The sequence below is a fragment of the Typopeltis vanoorti genome, chromosome 21 (genome assembly GCF_054136105.1).
Source record: "Typopeltis vanoorti isolate ZY-2024b chromosome 21, IOZ_Tvanoo_1.0, whole genome shotgun sequence".
Classification (NCBI taxonomy): Eukaryota; Metazoa; Arthropoda; class Arachnida; order Uropygi; family Thelyphonidae; genus Typopeltis; species Typopeltis vanoorti.
The window spans coordinates 27,201,361-27,220,724 of NC_143569.1; the positions used below are offsets into that span (position 1 = coordinate 27,201,361).

The following is a 19,364-nucleotide window of genomic DNA, read 5'->3' on the forward strand; positions in this document are numbered from 1 at the left end:
GAGAATCTTTATTAAAATGCACATTTATATTTAATATCGTCCACGTTAAACAAACATCTCCAAAGATTCCGATATTTGTTAACTGCTACGAGGAATGAATTATGGGGAAGTGTTCTATTTTAATGGTTAATATGTCTCTGCTTTAAATGCTTGTAGGACGTTCTATGGGGTGTTTACTCGACTCATACTGCCGATAGCTAATTGTCAAAAACATTCATTACATATTAGAATTTGTAAGGAACCAAAAATTGTCATAAGATAAAATTATCATATCTTGAATAAGATAAATGTGACTTTAGACATACATTTGGTCCTTAACAGTAAGCGATATTTTAACTGTTGAAATATAATTAGATTTTGAACAAATGACCACAAAATAAACATTTTAAAATTAAAATTAGACCGTTATATATCAAAAGGATTACCATATCTCCTGTTACTTAGGCCAACACGCACACATAGGATCCAATGTCTCTAAACCTCTTCCAAAAGCATGTTGTGAAGATTTTTTTTTGAGGGGGGATGGCCTTTATTTCTCGTGTTACATTTTCCTTAATTAATCCACAACGAGTTAAAAGTATCTTGCTTTTTTTTTTAGTAAGGAATCTCAACTTTTGGAATCGAAACACGTGTGGCTCATATTCTGTAAGTAATTTACTTAATGTTCCGTCAAGTAGATTTTTTAATCCTGTGTTCCTTCTCAGGCAAGGATCACAGTATTAAAGGCATCGATTATTTCTGTAATTATGAAATGCGAACTTGTTTTAATTTTTGTGAATTTTAACGATCACAGGCTTCAGTGATGTGAATGGCTACTGGGAACGTATTAATTCTTTCTTACCCTCTAAGACCTTGAAACTCTTGAAAAATTGGTGTAGTTCCTAATCTTTTCTCCCAAACCATGATCATGTTATATTTTAAAATATAGTTGGATCAAACATACGTATTCTATTAAGTTTCGAATAAACGTATAACATTTAACCTTAACCTCACGTATTTGACTTCCGTAATGGGGTAGCAGCACTTCAAACGAAATAGATAGATAGACAAAGGCAATGCCCAAAATACAACTACGAGACAATGCAAACTTGTAGTACCAACTACAATATAAGGATGATGCATATATAAATATCTTCATTTACATGATTCTGTATTCATATTTTGTGCTTATATTGAACGGAAATCAATAATCGATGTTATTTTTATTTCTAAAAGAAAACAAGCTACGTTTGGATGGAGATCCAACATAGCATTGTGAATAATTATTTTGTTTTAATTTAAAACATGTGATCCAATGTATTGACTCAAAACACGAAAGTGGATAACTTCATTTTATATTACATCGGACAGCTCTTGAATCAAAGCTAAAATCTAAAATTCTTGAACATCGAAGTTCTATTTTACTCACTCGAATTAATCATTGGATGTAATGCATCTCACAAGAAACATAAACAATTAAAAAGAAGCAAAAGTTGGACACTTAAATGATGTATTTTAAACATACGTTGATTAGAACAAGAGCTGGGAGAAATCACGTTAAAAACTTTCCGCTAACGATGTTTCTTTTCCCAAATTGCAATCAGACCATATGTCAATATTAGCCACGAAGCAATGCACTGTGATGGCATATACGACTACCAGTTTCTCGGATAACCTTTTCGTAAAAGAGTTTCTCGGATAACCTTCTCTGTAACAGGAACAAAAGTAATTTCTGCTCAAATAATCAGAGGAGGCCACTAACAGCTAGTGGATTATTTATTACAGCGTGTTATATATATTAAATTCACTTTACTTTCCGTAAAATAAAGACCACAATATAGGCCTACATGATCATTTAATTTTATCCGAAAGTTTAATAGAATGAATAATGAAGTAAACTGATTAATAGTTTCGATTACACCGGACGATGTGGTGACATTATTTTAAGTCGTTTAAAAACATGTTTTTTTTTTTTTTGGCAAAATTGCTGACCATTTCGTTCCGAAGTCATCCACTAGCTGAAAGCTAATTTCCCCACGTACCGATCTAAAACGCTTATTCACTTTTTTTCATGTTCATTATAATCGTGTGCAAACAAATATAAGAAGTAAAATCAATCATCATTTACTTACTAATCACGAAACAAACAGCATTCAGAAAACATTAAGTTATAGCGCCATCTACTGGATTAAGTGGCTAAAAGGTTATATGTAATTATGAGGTCACCGTATCACTATCAGCAATAAGTGGCATGATTAATAAGCCAAATAAATCCTTTATATAGCTCTTAATCCCTGATGGAAGCAAAGTTAATCGCTAATTCCTAAAGGTAGCCATAATTTAAGCTTCTATGTTGCTGATCGCGAACCTAAAGATGGGAGATTACCTTCCAACATAGCAGAGTCATTTTACATGATTTACAGACGCAGAACATATGAAAGCCTTCGTATCTTTGATTACAGTCCTCTTTATGTTCCTATCTTGCAACAACAACCTGAGTTAAAGCGATATCGAATGATCCATGTCTTTTATTGCTTTTTATTATTTTTAAAGGGCCTACATATCCTTGTAGTCAACGTATATCATGGGGCGCTCCACTGTCTCTGATGGTTTGTAATCTGATTTTCCACACTGGCGATTGTTAATAGCTTCTGTTATACAGAACCCAGTTCCTTACAAACAACTTGATGACTAGAGCAGCCTTCAACAATACTCCTACCGCTGTGCCATTATTTGCCTGGTCGAAAATTAAATTGATCCCTGATATAAGTTACCTATTGTGCAGGCCTAATGTCTTTGACATCTATTGTTCCCCGGATAGCTCGACCAAGTTATTTATAGAATTTCCTTTTAATCTTTCGTCTTAGGTTACATTCTGTTCTACCGTGAAGAGAAAAGCGAATGGGCAGAGCACCGCATTCCTGCCGATCAAGAATCCCACGTTCTTCAACCTTTGCGGTGTGGCACTCGCTACCAACTGTATCTTTCCGCTCTTAACAAAGCCGGCAGCGGAGAACCCAGTGATGTCCTGCAGGTCAAAACTGAAGGAACGGGTAAGTGTGCGTCAGAACGTTATAAATGACTTGCTAGAGATGTTGTCTCGTGTATCTTAAGGATTTCTGTGGAGAGGGGGGAGGGTGTAGTGGAGAGGAAGACTGACTAGCGGGCGTCACTTGCTGGATACCGTTGACAGTTACAAGAAGCAGCAAAAATTCAAAGAAAATAGATACTTATTTTCTAAGAATTACATTTAATATTATATACGATATCAAAGTTAGTAGGAAGAAATTTATCAACTATAAATATCAAAGATGACTGTTTGTTTCGTTTATATTAATCGTGAGATGCTCTAAGTTATGTAGATAAAATAATTATCTTAATTCATATATTGAAGAAAATCATTTTCATGACAGCTCTGTTTTAAATTTGGTTTTCCAATCCTGCACTGCATGCAACGGAAAGACGACATTCATTTATGGGTTGTCAGTTGACACTGAAAACAAAAAATAACCAACCATTAACAATGCTGATGGTATGTTGTACGATAGTTTATTAGCAATCAGTTCAATTGTTTTAGTTACAATACATTTATTTTGCAGCATAGCAACGAGCACAACAATAGTTGAGATTTCATGGCAAGCGATTGTACATGATGACGTCATAATACTGGTTTTCATACCTTCATTTTAAAGTGGAAGTATGAAAACCAGCACTATATATATGGTACCCATTTTACGCATCTGAGCAATTGTTTGATGTTTTCACATTTGAAGAATTTTATACCAATGACAATAAGCAATGATAGAAGTTCAAAATGTATAAGGATGGGCCGTAAATCTTTACTTCTTCAATAGAAAATTTCGTGTGCAACCTAAGAAGTAATGTTTTAATTCAGAGTGTTAGTGACACATATTCACGTGATTGTAATGCTAATAAACTCTCAAAGCACTATCAGAACAAATCTAGTGGGGGAGGGGGGATCTCATTGGCATTCTTGACGTCACATCACGTTCATGGCATTGGTGGTACCACTTCATTAAAAAAAAGGCACTCGACCATTCTTGAGAAAAAAGAGGTTTCTATTCATTATCACACTTAAAAAACAAAAGTGTTCTCACTACATCAAGAGATGTCAAGGATGATTTTAAAATAAAAGAAAAAAAATGAAAGAATAAAGCAATCTTGAGAGATATTTCCTCCTGCTGAACAAGAATCTAGAGTTGAGTGCCGGTTTCAGAAGTTGATAAAGACAGAAGAGATGCTTGTAACATGTTAAATGTTGTCGTGGAAGTGACAAGTGATGGATCCCATTGCTGTGGAACTGAAAGCCCGTATTTTAAATCCATTACACTCTGTATTACATTTTTTTTTTGCAGTGATAAAACTCTGCTGACTGGAAGAGATAATGGCAGATATCATATCTGTTGCTATTCAGCAATCTTACACGCTTATGTGGAGGACTAAAACAGGAAACAATTGTGTGTCTCAAGGACATTGTTTTAAACAATTCAAAATATATTTTCGGTTGTCATTTGGAGTTGTTTAAAACAATGTTATTTATAGAATTATAAATAACATTATATATATATATATATATATATATTTTTTTTTATTTGTTGGTTAAGACATATGCGTAGTGCTTTCCCATATTACTGTTTTATTGTTTTTCATATTGATTGTAATTGCACACTGTTCTGTTTCCATGACAATAGGAAATGGCAAAAGTGAAAAGATTCTCGCTATCACTTCCATACACTCTGAATTTGAGTAAAACATGCACCGCAAATATGCTGATCGATCTTGGAGTAGATGTGCACGCGTTATTAGAGTGACTGGCGGAAATAACTCTTGAACTTGCGTAACATTTTGGTTCTTTTAAATATTAATGAAGTCGTATTTAAATGAATAAATAGGGTAAAAAGCACATTGTGTTTTACACCTGGTTAATTAACTAGGCCTTGATACAGGAAGGTAGGATATCTCCTCGCTCCCTTGCATTCGGGTATTTAATTCCGAATCTCAGAAAGCTCGCACTATTTCAGACTATTCAAGTGTTACGGTTTAGGATCAAGAGATGGTAGTTGTTATTTGCCATATGGTTGTCGTCCCCATAGCTCTTAAATCATTCATAGTTATGTACTTCGCTTTCAGTGTCAAAAAAGCAGCGTGAATTTAGGCCTAAATGAGTTCTAGGTTTTATTTCCCTTTGGGAAATAAAAGTGTTAGAATGGTGCTACGATCTGATGTAACTGAAGTATATTTGCTGTTATGTATTTGCCATATCAAGATCTTATGAAATATTATTAGAAATTGAAGTTTGAAGTAATCGTTGACATCAACTTTGAGCTTATCTATAAACCATCCACCATATTGAAATGTGTACTTGGAGACAGCATTATATTTTAGAGAAATTTAAATTGGGCACACTCAAAGTTTGGACCCCACCTTTAGCAGTAATCACAATTTACAGCATTCTAAAAATACTCCATCAGTTTGCGATAATGTATTTTGAACCACTGTTCCTTCAAATGACCTCCTTTCCATACACTGTTTTATGAAAGTCATCGATCAGTTGCACCGAATAGTCCGGTTCGTCTTACAACAGTTCTGTTAGGTTCAAATGGGAACCGTGTGCAAGCCAATCTCTTCTTTTTGTAAACAGCGCCTGCAGTTTGACGAAGCTCATTCTTGTAGCGAAAGAAGTATCTGTCGGTTCCTTACAATTGTCGCAATGTATGAAACATTGCATTATCCACTAGTGGTGCAGTCCATTGGTTTTCATCTTTATGAGAAGTACAACAGAAAGATGTAAGTTCCTTCCAGAAGAATCAACTCCAGACCATTCGCTCAACCTCACAGTTGATGATGCATTCCAATATAAGCCAGGTATCTGCCAAGCTAGCTGTTACCTATCTCGAAAAAGGAAAGCTTTATTCGTTCCTCTTGATCTTCCAGAGCTCAAGAAACAAGTTACAAGCATCTTTACACGCAGACAGTGTATTGTTAACCCCCACTGTTGCTTTCTGCCTTATGGTCAACTGTCGTCTTATAGGAATCGGAACCCACGATCCTGTACCTTTATTACTAGTAAATCTTTGAACTTCTGGTTAATTGCTTTTCATATTAAAATTCTGACAGCTTGTTCACCCAACTACAAAAAAACTTTGATCCTATATGATAATTTTGCTTGCTATCCGTTTCTGTAAAAGATGTCACAAAAGTAATTCGTTAATTAGAAAGACAACACTTTTAGAAAAGGCCAGTTTTTTTTTTTTTCTATTTTTAGCGGTTTCATGAACTAAGATATCAATTTTTATTTTTTCTTCTACACATTCTATGCAATCTTCTGGATTGAAAGCGCTTAAGCTGAGATTATTTATTTATTTGTATTTTTTATTTATTGTTTTTGTTAATATTTAATGTTATTTGATTTTTAAGAATGTGTTATGTTCCTTGCACCTAAACTGATTTTTTTAATAGTACTTAAGTGTTTTTAATTTTTTTTTACTTGTTAATGGCTGCAAATAATTTCTTAATGCTCATATTTAAAAGTAATTCGCTAATTAGAAAGGCAACAGTTTTAGAAAAGAACATTTTTTTTTTTCATTTTTAGCGGTTTGAACTAAGATATCAAATTTCTAAACTTCTTTTATCTTATTAAATGAAGAGATTTAAATGGATACTACAAAAGTGAGTATTGAAATGCGAAAATAAAAAAAGAAAGAAAAAAAAATCTAAGAAAAATAGAGAAGAAAATTTGAAAAAAAGGTTGCATGCGTATAATACAAATATTTTAATGAGTTTTTTTTAGGTAAAATATTCGTGAGAAATTCTTAGCAAAAATAGAAAAAGCCCTCATCACTGTTTACTTTGATATATTTTAACTTCCAAAAAAAAAAAAAAAAAAAACGATCGACGTATCTTATCATGTGACAACTGGCGCACGTGGTTTTCAGATGGTACAGTAGCCAGCATTTTTTTAAAATCTGATTATTATTTTTATTTCCATGCACACTAACTGTAAGGTACTTCTGATGCTTTATTTTTTCCACAGAGAATCGTTCTAGTATGGCGCTAAACACGGTATGTGTTTATAATTCTGCTCTACGTAACGCTGTGCATATTTTTTAGAGATTTCGAAGTGAATATAAATAGCACTTCTGCGGTATGTTTATGTTTTTATATAAAAGAATTATCTTAATGCTTTTGGATATCAGGAAAATTTCACTCTTCATGTCATCACTGCGTGTGTTTTCCCAAGCAACAACTATGTTCCGTTATGTAAAGCAATCATGCTAATAAATGGTTGAAACTTATTAATAACGATGTATCAAATGCTACGATGCGGTAACTCTCGTATGAAGATCAAACATGATCTCTTAAAATAATTTCAGACCTCGAGTATGGCAGGTTGAATGATAACTATCTACCAGACTTAGAAATAATATTGCCAGTAAGCTTATGTAACTGGAATAAGAAACATTACTAGCAATTATAAAAACTAACGTTTTTTTAAAGTATGAACGTGAGAGTGAAGTAAGCCATTGAGCGGAAAAATAACTTTAGGAATTTCAGCATTTATTTAAAAGAAAGCATTTCCTGCATTAGTTCTAGCAGCAATTTCTTTTTTTGAATTAGTTATTGAACTAGCTAATCTAATGCGATCATCTTGCATGAATTGTGACTCCAAATGTATAATATGCCCAGCGTAACTGTAGATAAGTCACATACAGTGTGCAATAAAAAATACTGAAAAAGAAAAATGGGAAAAAAAGTAATCCTTGTATGATATATCAAGAGGATTTTCAAATCCGTTTAAAGAAATCTGTTCCAGTTTTATGAGAATAGCAGGTTAAAACACGCATCATTTGCAAGGAAAAAGAACAGTAACCTCATTTTTCCTTAGAAAATCCAAAAAAAAAAAAAGAAAGAAAGAGCGAGAGAAAGGAAGGTACTTCATCCACGAGAGATTTCATGGCTCTCTTACTCAAAGCCATTGGGTTTTTATGTGAATTTTTAAACTTGATCTGTATCAAAAAACGTCTGTCTCTCGATATTCTTATTTTATCGTATGTGCGTGAAACTACAGGAACATAGAAAAATAAGGAAGGAAAGGAGCCTTTTGATCATTGGGTGCTCATGCGCATGTTTTATAGTCAGAAACAGATTTACTGGTTACAGTAATGCATTCCCGTATTAAGTAATAGACTAATGTTAATGGCTTCCTAGTATATCATATGTGTAAGAACGAAGTTTAATTTTCATTTTGGTGGTAACTAGTAGTCACTAAAAAAAAAAAAGTTACTGCGCGTGCTTAGACGATCGTTGCGCAGGTAATTTGGAAGTAGAGATTGTATCGCTTCAACATGTGCAGTTTTACAGTGACTGATTGCTTTCTAATGTCTGAGGGGGTGGGGGGAAAGTAAAGTGAGCATGACAGTCAGAAGACAGATTGGGGAATAGAGAGAAAAAATATTAGGTTTATCCAAAGAAAGAAAAAAAATAAATGAAAAGAGAAGTGAAGAAGAGGAGGTTTGAGGGAGGTAGGGTGCTTGCAAGATTATTTTTCAATGGTATATTTAAATAATTATTTAAGTACTGCCTAAAACATCAACCGAGAGAAATATCGCATAATATTGATTATGATTTTTGAACCACCCCTTTCAAACTAATTACTTTGCACCGATCTGTTTGCACTTGGCTATTAATAATATCTGAAGACAAAATTAACTGTCGGAGGCGATAGGAAAACTTGGAAGTAAGTATCTCTCTCTATAGACAACCGTTATCAGCAGCAAGTACTGAAAAAAAAAAAAAAACGAGTTTCTATCTCATCATCACTCAACTTCGCAGTTTGCGTGACATACAGGTGATACTTGTGATATGGTACGCTCACCGTGAAGGGGATCGGAAATATTGTTGCTTGGTAATAAGGCGTGTTCACGTGCGTGACCTATTTACACATAGCTTTGAAGTACAAGACATGAAAAACAAACTGCTGGTTGACGCTGTTATTTGTCAAGAAATAGTGCGATGGTTGTAAGGTTGCATAATGGAAGAAAATAATAATAAGGCTTATTAACCGCCGTAATTATAACGCATTTCATGTCATTTATTATTAGAAGTATTGAAAAAAATCTCTTTTTAAGCATTAAAAAATTTCAATTGGCCATATAATATTGATATGAGTAAACAAGTTGGGTTTAAAGGGCTCTTTGAAGGCCATGATATTTTCGATTATCGAAAACATAGATGTAAATAATTGCTTCCTAGCAATGGCAGTAAGAGTCGTCACATATACCGCTAATAATTCTTAGTACCACTAAGAATTATTCACTAATTCTAGTGAATAATTCCCTTTAATTCTGTGTACAGTACTTATTTTTGGCTGAGTATAGGTAGCGAGCCATGCGCTGATGCCTGTAAGACATCAGAAATGTCATTTCTGCTGGGCAATGAGCTATATAAGGGTAATCAAATAGACTGCAGATTTGGATAACGGTCAGAATTCATTGATAGAACATTGGAAAAGTGACAGAAGTATAAAGACTACTATAAAGAAGATAATGGCAACTATACCATGTGACGTTACTATTTATCTTAAGTAACTGTAAGAATTTAAATGTTTGCTATTATTGTAGCAAATGGATTCGATGGATTCGACTGTTGCTGCTTAAATGGAAAATGGCTCGATTAAAACGATATTCAGATATCTTAACAACAAATTTAGCAAGGATGTCAAATACTACGTATCATCCAGTTACAGATATATTGTGAAACAAATATATTTTTAGTCTGTTTTTTAAAAAAAATTCATTCTTTACAGTTCTGTTTTGCGCAGTATATCGCTTGCTGTGTATTTTTAATTTGAAAATTGCCATGCTGCTGTACTAGCTATGGGAAGTGCGAGCTTAAATCCCCCCCCCCCCCACACACACACAGCGCTAGTTTTACCAATTAAAAGAAATGAAAGAAAGAACCACATGTTCTTTCATCCGAAAATAATTTCTTTGGTGTCTAGCGAACCCTAGAGAGTTTGGATGATAAATGCGAACTCATTACAAGACTCTCTATACGATGACATCTGTAATCCGTTGTCATAAGAATAAATAATTAATATATCAAGCTTCGTTAAGAAGAAGAGGAAAAATAAATTTGATTATACCGCCAAGTTTAGCCAGGATTACTCAAGATTGATCGCACAAAACTGCAAAATTATTCGTGAAGTATCTCAAGTCATGTGGAAGATAGACGAAATTCAGCAGCCAAAACAAATAGGGTAATTACGTCCCCAAGGACACCACCAACTTCTATTAGCTGTCTCTAATGAATGTACAGAGAATGACACACATCCTCTTAGGCTAATGGGCAAACATTTAGAAGTGCAGGTTAGCAAATCAAAAGATGATGTGTTGAACACAAACAAATGAAAGAATTAAAAATTTCGTCTTTGCCCAAAGGAATAAATTCTTTAAAGATTATTATCTATAAAGAATAAAGTTCAAATATACATTTTAAGTTGTTTAAATTAATTAAAAATAGTATTTTATGCTTGTATAGTAACTTATTAGTGAAACAGTTTAGGCCAGCTTGATGGTTGTTATAATAAACGCGATGTTAGGCGTGAATAGGAAGCTTAAAAGCTGTGGAAAGTTGTGTGTTTTAAATTGTGTGACGTTATGATCTGTTCCAGTCTTGATCCGTTCCAGTGATGAGCCATTAAGGCATGCATGAAGACTGTGATGGTCTTCATTTTCTCAACTGGGTGATTTGAAAGTAGCGTGCGTTGGGTGAGTACATCAAGGAAGGTGTAATTGCGTATTCGCGTTTCTTGGGTATCTTCTATGGAGATATTGCGTGAGTCTATCGGCGTAATGTAGGGATAGGATACGGGGTGGAAAGGAAGGAGGGATTACTTGTTGTCACGTTCAATATTGTAATGGTGGGCACTTATTGTAAATTACACAACCAGAAACCGAAACCTGATGTTTGTTCATAGTCTGATGATACACTAATGACTGTTTTGAAATAGTCTGGAATTACATGACTATAAATGGTGTCTTTTATATTTCTGGAATTATTTTTGATATTTTTAAAAATAACTAAATAATGAATAAGTATTATTTACTTTATATGATATGCAATATATATATATATATATATATATATATATATATATATATATATATATATATATATATATATAATGTATGTAATATTCATTTGTTTTCCGTTTCTTTTTTCTTCTTTACGCAATAGCTTAAACATATGGTAGCCTAACTCAAACACTGCTATAGGCCTATCAGATTATCCATCAAAGTGTCATTGTATTTAAGAGATACACATTTAAATGGCAATTATATAAACGGTACTGCAATCATGGAAACCATCGAAGGTTTGTCTTCCTGTGTACACACGTATGTAGAATACGCGCACATGTATAAAACACACACACGCACACAGATATAGTGTTCGGTGAATTAGCTGATTTTATGCGAAATGAAATTCTATACAAAACAAGCTAATTAATTTCATTCCTTAGTGAATTATTTATCAAATTTAGTAAGTTAATTAATTTGCTATTTACCAAAAGGCAAAATATCATGTCGTCTTCTGGCAAAATACCGCCGTTCTTTTTTTTTTTTTTTTTTTTTTACGTACATTCCTACACGTAGTGCCGAAGGCTGAAGCTTTATCAAGCAGGTATTTCTTTGGAAATTTATTCCATCAAATTTCTCCTCCCACATTGAGTTAAAAAAAATAATAAAAAAATTAAAAAACTCTTGGCTCTTAAATTAGTAACAAAGCATCTCTACATTGGTAGGCGAATTAAATAATTCCATTTGTTCACTAAACAATGTTGGTATTTGAAATGCCTATGTTTGTTGATTAAAAAAAATGACCGTAAAATGTTTTAATGAGGTCATTTGTGATGTACATTCTCTCTCCTTTACGATAACCCATAAGAAGACTATGAGACGGAAAAGGGGGGGGAATAAACATTTTTTTTCAGAACCACTTATTCAAAAAACTGGCATCCAAAGCTATCCTGTAAGACATGTTTCTGAAAATTCTTACAGGTTGGATAACGTTTCACACATTTATCGTAGAGCGATTAGCTTGATAGTTAAAATATCGTCAGGTCCGAATCCCTTGAGTTTTTATTCATCTCGCTGTCTCTAACAAGGCGAAAGCAATTGATTGACTATTGATTAATGTCTTTAGGCATGAAGCAAGATGCTTTTCATATTCCCCGCTATCTGGTGCGGCTACAGTGAGGATAGAATTTTATGACCAGCTTGCTCGCCCTGGATGGGCATGGAGATTATGCATTGCTACAGGAAGTTAAAATGGTTTTTGATCTTTTATATTTCAATATATCCGTTGTCTCGTATGCTACAGCTTGCTGAACTAGATCATTGGGGTGTATAGACGTCTTTAGGAAGAACTTTGTTGCTAAAGATTGTAGGAAAGAGAAGATATAAGGAATATTTGTATCTCGATGAAGTTGATTGTTTTTGACGAACCATGGGAAGTTCAGAATCATTCGCAAGCACTTGTTTTGTACATAATGCAGTTTGATAATATTTGTAGTGGAGGTGTGGCTCCAGGCTGGAGAGGCGTAAGTGACTATAGGACGAATCATCAGCTGGTATAAAAGCAATTTGATTCTGATGTTTAGCTTGCTGTTCCTGTTAATCAGGGGGTAGATCTGGGCGATGGCTTTAGATGCCTTTGCACACGCGGCCTTGATGTGTTGGTTAAAAGTTAATTTTTTGTCGAGGACGACGCCAAGTTATTTTGTTTATGTCTGCCAGGGAATTTTGGTATTGAATAGTATGACGTCTCCTGCAGGAGATATCGACCTTTTCATGAAGAGAATCGCTGAGCTTTTTTGGGGATATACTTGTAGTCTCCATTTGGAAACCCATCTCTCTAACTTTAGAAGGTTTTCTTGAAGCTTTCTGGTAATGAAGTGTGGTCGGAGAGATCTGGCCAATAATGCTGTATCATCCGCATATAGGCCATGATGGATATGTAACATGTATATAGAAAACAGCAGCAATGGAGCCAGTAGGGATCCCTGCGATACTCCGGCCAAGATATTGCGCTGAGATGAGGTAGTACCATTGATCTTGACTTGCATGGTTCTGTAGATATGACCTAACTAAATGTACCATTTTCAGTGAGATACCAGCTGAGATAAGTTTATTTAGCAATCCGAAGTGCCATATTTTGTCAAGTGCTTTGGATAGATCAAGAAAAACAGCCCCCGTGTATTGCTGCCAGTTGTAGCTGGTAGCAATATATTCCACAATTCTGTGGATTTGCTGGGTAGTACTATGGTGTTGCCGAAAACCGAACTGCTCTTTAGGAAGGATGTTTAGTTCATTTACTGAGGCTTGAAGTCGTGAGAGGATGACCTTCTCTGCAATCTTACCCAAGTTGGAGATGAGGCCGATAGGACGATAACTGCGGGGAAGATGCGGATCCTTGTGTGGCTTATGCATTGGGGATTATATCAGCCAGTTTCCAAATGGGAGGAAAATAGTGAAACCTTAAGATTGCATTTATTATACTGGTCAGGTGCACTACAGCTTTTCGGGGCAGCAGCTGGATCCCCCTATTTGTGATGCCGTCTGGCCCAGGAGCTTTTTTGTTTTTTAAATTTTTAATAATATCATATATTTCAGCAGGTTATGTGGGTGCAATTGGTCAGCACCGGTATCAGGAAGTTTTAATGAGTGTCTGACCTGTGTGTGGATTTTATACAAGTGATCGAAGTCTAAGTTTTCATATGAAGGTTTGCACTGTTCTTCTAAATTTTTTGCTATGGCCTCGGCCTTGCCTTGTCTACATCTGTGTTAAGAAGGCCCTGGTCAGAAAATATAGGGGTAAGGGATGTGCCTTTGTTTCTGATATTTCTCAGTAGTCCCCAGATAGAGTGATCAGTAGGTGAGATAGAGGTTAACTTTTCTTCCCAAACTTGGTCTCTGAGAGCTTTGAGTGCATCTCTCACTACCCCATTTAGTCTATTAAGAACTGTTTTGTCTTGTGGCGCGCGAGTGTTGTGAAATCTTTTCCTAGCTCCTATTTTTTTTCTCTGATCAAGTTCATAACGTCTTCGGGCAACGACCAGGCTTGGGGACAGATTTGTAGGAGGTGGCTATCGTTATAGCGGAGTTAATTTGTTGGGTGAGGCATGTAACTGCAGATTCTGCATCTTTTGTACATATGTGAGAAACAGGTCCAATTGAATCCCTGAATAATTTTGACAATCTTTCCCACGATATACATGAGTGAGAGGGAGGAGACAGGTATTCTTGTTTTCCCAGGTGTAATAGAATTGGGTTGTGATCAGATGATCTCGTTCAATGATTTTAGACTGTACTGAAATTTAATATCTTGCAAGATAGCTATATCCAGGATGTCCGCAGTGCCAAACGTACTAAGATGAGTTGGTTCGGTGGGGCCTGCCACAACAGCATAGTTTGATCCTGTGTAGTTGGAAGGATGCAGCGATTCTTGTTGGTGGTTCTGCAATTCTTTCAGACAGGGTGCTTTGAGTTTAAATCCACTGCAATAATGATGGTATCTCTGAAGCCTAAGATGACATTTAGATCAGAGTGCAGTAGAGTTTTTAAGGGTGAGTTGTAAACTGAGTAGATTTTCAGTCTTCCAGCCTAGCTGGTGAATACTTCCACGCCTGTGATCTCAAGGTTAGTGGTTGGAAGGTTGTTTACAGAAAGGTGTTTGATATAATTTTTAATGATGATGCCAGTGCCGCCACCCATGTAGTTTAACCTGTCGTTTCTATATAGGAAATAACCCCTTATTTTAGGGTTGTCTTGAGGATCTTAGATGTGTCTCGCTAATTAGTATAACATCTGGTTGATATCTATAGGTGAAATCTATGAGCTCCAGAATTTTGTTTTTGAAGCCATTTGCATTCCATGCAACGATCTGAAAAGAGGCTAGAATAAGTTTGTTTCTCTTCATCTATAAGTGCTCTGAGGATGGCCTGTGTTTCGCTTATGAATCTTTTAGTGGAGGGTGCTGAAGGGTTTGACAGGCTGAAGTCTTGTAGCATGCTTGCTAGAGAGGCCGTAATGACAGCTGTTTTTTAAGGTTGTAGCTGCTGATTGTTTGTGCGGGCCACATCAGTATAACTTCTTGTTTGCTTTTGGCTCCCTCTATCTTTGAAGATCTTCGGCTGTGGAGCAGGGGCCCTCTGGTGTTCTTGTACTGGAGAAGGAGGACTGTTTGGCTGTTCTCCATCCGTCTGTTCTTTGGATACTGAATACATCCCCTTATAGTTGGCAGAATGAGGGCCACCGCAGTTGGCACATTTAGCCAAGGTGCAGATATTGGTTGGGTGGCTTTCCCCACACTTCAGACATTTGAATTCAGCTTTACATAGTTTATGGGCATAAACAAACTTTTAACACCTGTGGCATTGCCCAGAAGATGCCCTTTTCCGGAGTGGTTCTGGTGTGATGATGAGCCCGCAGATTGTTTTCAAGTTGTAGATATTTTTGCATATGTTTTGAATCTCTACTAGTACCAACGTCATGGGAGTCTTGTCAGATCTGTACATTCTACTGACCTTGACTGGAGGCAGATCCAATAAATTAAGATCAGCAGCTATTTCTTGTGTGTCAATGTCTTCACAGACGCCGCGGAGGACTACTTTTAAAATAAATTTTTTCCGAGCTGAGCGAAAAGGTATCATACTGAATACCTCTATCGTTCATTTCTTCAGTCAACTGTCTGTAATCTGTCACGGTTGCAGGATGTTTTTTATGCCCTCATCCACATTTGTGTAACCAATGTGTAAACTGGACATCGTAGATCTTAAAGCTGACCATCTGTGTTTTTATCTTAGTATGATCGGAGGTACCTTTTCTTTGGGAGAAGCAGTGGAGTCCGAAACTTGACCGCCTTGTTCCATTTCGTTGTCTTTGGGTGGTTCTACTGTTGTTCTGCGCTTCTTGCGTGCGCGGACCTCTTCAAAATCTGAGGGAGTGGAGATCACCGATTCTAACTGATACTTCATTTTCTCGGCGTCAATGTCTGACACTTGCGTGGGGAAACGTGAATAAAGTTTCACCCCTTTCCAGGCCAATTGTTATTAAGTAGCTCGCCTAGCTAATGAATTCACGATATACAGTACTTCCTCAAATATCGTCTCGTTTAACTGTTTTACCATGTATATCAATGTGAAGTCTCTCTGAAGTTGGAAAAAAAAAAAAAAAACGCTTACGGTGTAGTTGTACCCTGGCCTGCACTTCTGCAAAACTTTGAATTTTTTGGGCAAGATCTTCAGAACTCATCTGCATCAAGTATCACTTACAAAATCGTTTCATCTCATCAATTCCGAACTCGAAATAAAAAACTCACATCAATCATTAATTCGAATTCAATATGCGCCAAACTCACAATTCTGTCAATGCCCATAATCTCAGATCCGACTACCCTTAAGGGGCGAAACAAGAATGCTTTTCATCCTCCCCGTTATCTGTAGAGGACAGTGTAGGGATAAGGTGCTATTGAGCTATTAAAGCTCTGATCGTGGCAAGAGGGTAACAGCAATCTGTAGAGGACAGTGTAGGGATAAGGTGCTATTGAGCTATTAAAGCTCTGATCGTGGCAAGAGGGTAACAGCAATAGCCGAGGCTTAGTTAAAACTTCACTGGCATGCCATCCATTATCCTCCAAGAGTATTAATCACCGCATCTCGCCAAGACCAAAGCAGCATGAACTGAGTATGAAATAAATTATTTATATATTTATAAAACTTTGGTGTATTAGAAAAATTCTACAAAGCATACCGTAATTCTAATTAAAATCCCTAAATATGTCAATATTAGTGAACACAAATTTTGTTCTCTAAAAGTATTGAAGCAGAATTTAACTGTATTTTGTATATAGTTGCCAAAGTAAAAACATTGCATATTGTACAGGGGAAAAAAACGCTCTCAAACATAAATTTACTCCATGACACAAACCGGTTCTATGTTGCGTGTTAACAAATGATGTCTCTTGTAATAGATCGAATAGCATAGCTGATCTATAAAATGTATTCATTTATCATGTTGAATCTACGAAATAATCGAATAGTAATGGATGTAGCCTGCTTTCAATGAATTGGCATTATTATTATAGTCCATCACAATATTTCATGACTAGTTTCCTAATTAATTCAATAAATTAATATTTTGTTCGACAATATTTCACAAGACATATTCAGCGATGTACCAAACACGCATTTGTAAAATAATAATAGATACATAATCTAAAACAATAACTTATTCGTGATTCTCTTACGATATTTCATGAGCAGCTGAGCTTATCAAAAATCATTTGAAATTCTTTCGTATAATACGTATAATAGGACAGATACTTACTAGTTTTAGATTATTACACCTGCATCTGGATTTCAAATGTTAAACTATTTCGCATTCAGTAAGATTATTATTGCATCAACATAAATAATAATATACAGTGACCTTGTTTACGCATCCATACTTGAGACCGGTGGCCATTGCTAAGGCAACAGGGCGTAAAAATCCTTACATTTTATGACCTAATCATGCAAAGAACCTATTTATAACAAATTATTGATTGTTACAAAATGTAGTTTTCTATTCTTGTCCATTCGAATTATTAAAATAATTTAATCCTTTTACCAAATCGATGGAGTACTTGCATCGTAAAACTACGATGCAAATACTCCTTGCCAGCAAAGGTTGGTCGACTGGTAAAACCTCTTCTATTAATGGCTCACGCAAAAAGTGAAGCAAGTTTGAGCACGGTTAGTAGTTGGAAGGGATCAATCGTTCGATACTGTTGGCACACGCTCCCTCGATGAGTCTTTGGACTTCCTGGAGGTGTCACATTATAATAAATAATAATAATAATCTATTCATAATCACAACAGTTATAAGGATTCATTTTTGGTCTTAAACAGAGGTATGTTGTTTGAACACAACTCAGTTCCATTTTAAAATTTCTTTTAAACTTGAAAGTTCTTTTCATACCTAAGACATAAAAGACTGAGCTTGGATTCATTCTGAAAAATATTTTCGTTCAAATTGTCACATGTGAGCCACAAGGAATCTATCTCGTTCCCTACTACCACCTGATCTTCCTTCTTCATTAGCCAGTTAATGTGACCCTGCCTTTTGTAGTGAGTTTATCTCTGCGAATCCCACTTCCTTCCACAAACATTATAATTGGATAGCGTAACAAATACCAGTAAATGGGAAAGATGAGAATAACTGTCTTCAGAGATTTGTTTCTAATGAGATAAGAATAGGAGATTGCATGGAGGAATGAAATTTTATCTACTCTCTAAGGATACTTGACCCTATAGTTGATAACATAACGAAAATAACCAATGATACAATTGCGATTAGCCAAACGAAGTAGCTTGCCCTAAAGAAATATCAAATCTAATAACTAACGTTTAGGGCTAACAAAATACAAAATTTAGTTAGGTAAGTTTCCTAATTTTTTTTTCCTCTAAATTACTTCTGATAAATTATATTCTTTTGGCAAGTAGTGAAGCGAAAGGTCATCATTTAATCAGGACAAAATGTAATGTTTTATTTGTAAAAATATAATGATACGCGTAAGCGTTAGCGCCCTCTAGCAGCGTAACTTAAGTACTTTAGTTATGCTGTAGATGCTATGAAATAAGTAGTCGTTCGTAAGGGAAAAATTCTTCACATAATTAAATTTATATAGATTTCTATGCATTAAATTTATATGAAATATTAAAGCAAATTAAATTTTAATTGTAATTCTATAATATTTTTATTATATCCTATCTTATTACTATATTTCTTAAATATATATATATAAACCCCATTTTATTTTAGATAGCTAAAACTAAGTAGCAAATGTGAAAATATGCATGCACCTTAACAGATAATATTGCTTGGCGTACTTCTTTTCAAATACAAAGAATTCTCAGAACTCAAACATATCTAACAGAAGAAAAATAATCCGATGTCTGTACAAGGAGAAAAACACAATTTTCGCAATCAACTGTAGATCTGTCAGGGCTTTACCGTGCAGCTCTGGTCATCTGCTTAACTCTAGGATCTCTTCTTCTAACAGAAGGTTTTTTTTAAAACTTCAAAACTGCCCAGATAGCGTGTAAAGAATCGATCGATGTTCTCTCGTTTCCTCTAACTCACTACCGCTTTGTTAGCGATTGTGCAGCCGTTCTAGTAGAAGCGTGACATGGGCAGGCTTCACAGAGTTCAATATACGATCATGGGTGATTAGGCACATCTTGTCGTTCTCTTTAAGTGACAACTGTGTTGTAGTGTGCGTACGATAATGCCTCTCTGCAATGTTTGCTTAATAGCGCTTTC

The 19,364-nt window shown here is 35.3% G+C and overlaps 1 protein-coding gene across 1 annotated transcript in view; it reads left to right on the top strand.

The window, feature by feature from the left end:
- Window positions 1–19,364, top strand: part of LOC150094685 (cell adhesion molecule Dscam1-like) — a 639,127-nt gene that overhangs the window by 506,769 nt on the left and 112,994 nt on the right. Inside the window, exon 19 of the mRNA XM_090411623.1 lies at window positions 2,847–3,032. Coding sequence (XP_090267749.1) covers window positions 2,847–3,032 — 186 coding nt within the window. The remainder of the gene's footprint in view (window positions 1–2,846; window positions 3,033–19,364) is intronic.